The 4,432-nt window shown below is 30.8% G+C and overlaps 1 protein-coding gene across 1 annotated transcript in view; it reads left to right on the forward strand.

The window, feature by feature from the left end:
• LOC111642553 (TBC1 domain family member 13-like) overlaps positions 1-2,560 on the forward strand; it is a 22,156-nt gene extending 19,596 nt beyond the window's left edge. Inside the window, exons 10-11 of the mRNA XM_023388910.1 lie at positions 1,812-1,901; positions 1,983-2,560. Of these exons, the coding sequence (XP_023244678.1) occupies positions 1,812-1,871 (60 nt within the window). The 3' untranslated portion in view covers positions 1,872-1,901; positions 1,983-2,560. The remainder of the gene's footprint in view (positions 1-1,811; positions 1,902-1,982) is intronic.
• Positions 2,561-4,432: the final 1,872 nt, after the last annotated feature.

Here is a 4,432-nt window from a genome sequence, read left to right on the forward strand (position 1 = left end):
AAAGAATCGAACGAATGACCGGTTATAGTCATATATATATATATATGTGTGTGTGTGTGTATACACATATATACAGGAGCTTCCAAAAATAATGTAATTATGTTAATTATTATTCGAGAATGTTGAAATGTACATTAAAACATTCGAAAACTGCCCAAGTTTCATATTTTCTCATTACAACTTCTGTATCTCCTCATGTCATACAGCACAAGGAGGTACACACATCCAGCTGACACTCGAATTCTTCCCACGACTGTTATGCATATCTGCTTGTGCTCGCGTTTGGTTTTATTAGTACAGTCGACCCCCCTATAACACGGTAGATACGTTCCGTTCTTTATGAATCCATTTTGTACGAGTCCTTGCCAATCACAGCCCGACACGTGAAGTTTACGGACTACGGCTGTTTGAAAGGTTTTCTTCTATAAAATTAATCAATTCCTAGACTAATTCGACTCAACATTTCCAAAATACGTATATTTTTTTGGGAATAATCCATATAAACTATGCTATAAACAAAAAATTGTAGGATTACTTACCGAGTGTGCACTGTTTGATGTCGCCATTGCTTAAGCTTGTTTTCGTCGCGGAGCACTGCACCAAATGGCAGGCACAATTTCTGATAAGTTATTTTTCTGCAAAAACTTTGTTGAACTTTGGAGACATCATTACTATAAATAATTTTTATGGCCGTTGAATAAGAAATGTTTTTTTCACAAGAAATGTATAAAATTACAGTGCTGTATTAGACTTACGGTACCTAATTTACATACTGTACAGACAATAGTAAACTCAACTTACTCGCTTAAACTCTCCGTAGCATAGCGCTGGACGGCAGAAAGTATATTATAATTATAATAAAGTTACAATAAATTAAGTTAATATATAATTATATATATAGTACCTAATTTATATATAATTAATATATAATTATATGTACAGTGCCTAATTTATATATAATTTATATATAATACTGTACAGACGATATTAAACTCAATTTACCCACCTAAACTCTCCGTAGCGTGGTGCTGGATGGTGGAAAGTAGTTCGGCTGTCCGATGACGTTTTACCGAATTATAGGAGTTTTTTTACCATGTTTGTACGGATACCATCTCAATTTTTTCGCAGTCATATAGGAATCCGAACTATAGGAACCCATGTTATAGGGGGGTCTACTGTATTAAGTAGATATAAATCTTCCTACTAACAGGCACTTGGCACTAACTTCTACACTTAGCTATTTGTGGCGGCACTCAATATTGGTGTTCGCTACACTCGGGTTTTCTTTTAAACCCTTCAGAAGATTATGGCCTTGCAGCCTAAAAACTGTACACAACATCAAACACAGAGGGTACAGTAGCCATACATATGCCATTCAGAGGGATCATATTTTTCTCTACTGTCTATCTCTTCTCCCTGTTCCTTCTCCCTTTCCCTTACCCTCTTTTCCATCAGCTAAACACCATGTGTATGGCTTTCATGTATGTATATATGGCATATCCATTGTCACTTCTCCCACAGTAGCCACAATTCCAAAGTACCTGCAGCTCTTGCAGATTATTCTTGTTGAACAATAATGAGTGATTTTGACTTCTTAGGATTGGTTTTCACCTTCACAAAAGAACTTCTCTATTGCAAAGTTGCCATTTCATTTACACCACTTCCTAGATGTAGTAGACAACAGACATTATGAATGCAGATGGGAGATGAAACTTGGACAGTTATTCTATCGATTGGTGTAATCTATCTCAATTCTCAGGTAATAATTAAAATGAGAATATTATATTGAAATATTGATTTTTCTTTTATAGAATTTTCCTGACATGGACATTCACAAAATATTGGCCAAAGCTGTAGAATTGCAAAGATGATAATAGATTTCAAATTACTATAATTAGCATGTGAGTATACTTAGAGGTAATATGTTAAAAGAAAACTTTTTTACACATGTGTATAAATCAATTTACTTATTGTCTTTTCAGGTGTATCCTATTTTCTTCATGTCGAAGAACATAACAGCATAAGTCCAAACATATATGAGATTATTTGAATTTATACATTCCATCCTGGCAATATTTTTTACAAGTAAATAATGCCAGTATAAAAATTTCAACGCAAATTTGACTTAAAAAAAGAGTGCAAAATATATAGCGATGAAGATGTATTTTAAAATGCACTAATTAAAAATTATTGTATATATGCATAAGTATATTGTTATTATTTTTTGATTTGGAAAAGCTTCCATTGTTTCTTCCAGTATTGTTTTGATAGATATTTTGAAGAAAATAAAAACTGTATAATAAAATTTGTGCAATGTTAAAGTTATACAATATATGAAAAAAATATACCATATTTACACGTATATAAGATGACATTTTTATTCATTTATCATATTAGGTTCAAATTCCTAGGTTTTCCTATGTGTGAGCAAAGATTCCTTGCGTTTTTGCAAATAATTTTTGTGAACCATGTATTTGCATTTTTTACCAGATGCTTACCCTCTTGTATTTAAAAACAATTATTTTATCTGGATCATTTGAATCGTTCTTGTATATTGTCAGGAGTAAAAATGAATAGCAATAGGAAAAACAAAGCTTTTGAATTGAATTCCAGATTGAAATTCACATGGGAGCACAATATAAGTTTTAATCCATTCCCACATGAAAACAGATGATTATTCGGAAATCAAAATTTAGCAAAACTCATAAGTGTAATCAAAAAATCAAGTGGGTTCGACTGTTAAGAATTGGCATTAAAAGGTTTTTGATTGTCCAGCTTCACATTAACAAATTATGTTATCGATTTTACAAGATTTTCCCTTGAAGTTTAAAATGCCAGTAATTTTTGTGGGACAATGTGTGCATTTACATTCATTTGATATTTTACTTGTGATTAAACAAAATAATATTAGAATTGTATTAATAAATCTAATTCTCTTTATTTTGATCTTTAAAGTCACACCTCGTCCTATATCTTATATGCAAGTAAATATGGTATCATATTATACACTATTGGTCAATACAGTGTTAACAAAAATTATGTTGTACATATTCTTAGGTAATTACTATTCATTTTACTGAAATTTATTGAATTGAGTATTAAGTTTTAATTAATTTTAACAGGAATTATTTCTGATGTAAATTTGTATAAATTGTACATTTCTGAATTGGATTTAAACAAATGTTAAATTTTTTGTTTTATATCACAGATATTAACTTATGAATTGGTCCAAAATATTTTAATTAAGATTGAAAGATGCTAAATTCTTTATAATATAAAAGAAATGATGATAAATTTTTATTTTCAGATTGACTCATTGTTAATAAGTGTAATTAAAATTTTCAATATTAAAATGTTTTATTAAATAATAAATATTTAATATTTTGAGTGTAAGTATGCTTTATTCATTAAAATGACTAACTCATGAACATTATGTAGAAACCATTATCAGTTGTGACTGTTAGAATTCTAACAATAGCAAGGTTGCAGCTGAAGTTTTCAATGCAAAAATGTGAACATTGTGCGTTCAGTGCTGCCTAGATGTTTGACAATGGCATTTGGAATGTCGAGCATGATTCCACTGACGTTCCAAATGCCATTGTCAAACTTCTAGGCTTTCAGAAAGGCAGCACTGAACATCCAACGTTCACATTTTCGCATTGAAAACTTCAGCTGCAATCTCACTAATATCGGAAATCAAAATCCACAAGTTTGATTTGTAATAAGTAAAATATGAACAAGTGCCAAAATTTTCATAGCAAGCACATTTAACAGTTAAGTTATACTTCTCAAAAATGAAATTGCAACATCACGAAGGAATGTCTGTAGCCTCCTGCAAATTGCAAGATCAGTCATTGTGAGAGATATATGCAAATAAGTAAAAGAACTAGGGGTCCCCAAACTTTTTATCCCTTCGACCCCTTTATAGAATATTTGCCTTCTTATCGAACCCCAGATTATGTATTTAACAAAAACATTAAATCATTTTTGCATTTCTGATGTTAAGCGATAAGGAGACCTGCATAACAACCCAACAAAAGAATTTATAGTTCCCATTTCTTATAAAATCCACCTGATAACTTTAACAGAAAAAGGAGATATTTTCCACTAATTTATAATCTTAAAAAATAATAGCAAAATTATGGATAGATGGAAATTTGCCTATAGTTCTTAAATCGTACGTGTCATAATACGTAAAATACACAATTAGTTTTGAAAACATAAGTTATATTGGATTAATAAAACCTCTTACTGTCATTTTGCGACTACTATTGAATGCGTTAAAAATATGTTAACATACCTTTTTATTAAAATAGTTGATATTAGTGAGATGGATGTGTCTGAAGAGAAGCAGCAAGATTATTGATATTCGGTTGAAAATTGGTAAGTTTTAGTCGCAAATCACCGCGGTTTTCCGAGGTGAATGGGTGTG

The sequence above is a fragment of the Centruroides sculpturatus genome, unplaced genomic scaffold (genome assembly GCF_000671375.1).
Source record: "Centruroides sculpturatus isolate CEXI.00-Female unplaced genomic scaffold, Cexi_2.0 scaffold1550, whole genome shotgun sequence".
NCBI lineage: Eukaryota > Metazoa > Arthropoda > Arachnida > Scorpiones > Buthidae > Centruroides > Centruroides sculpturatus.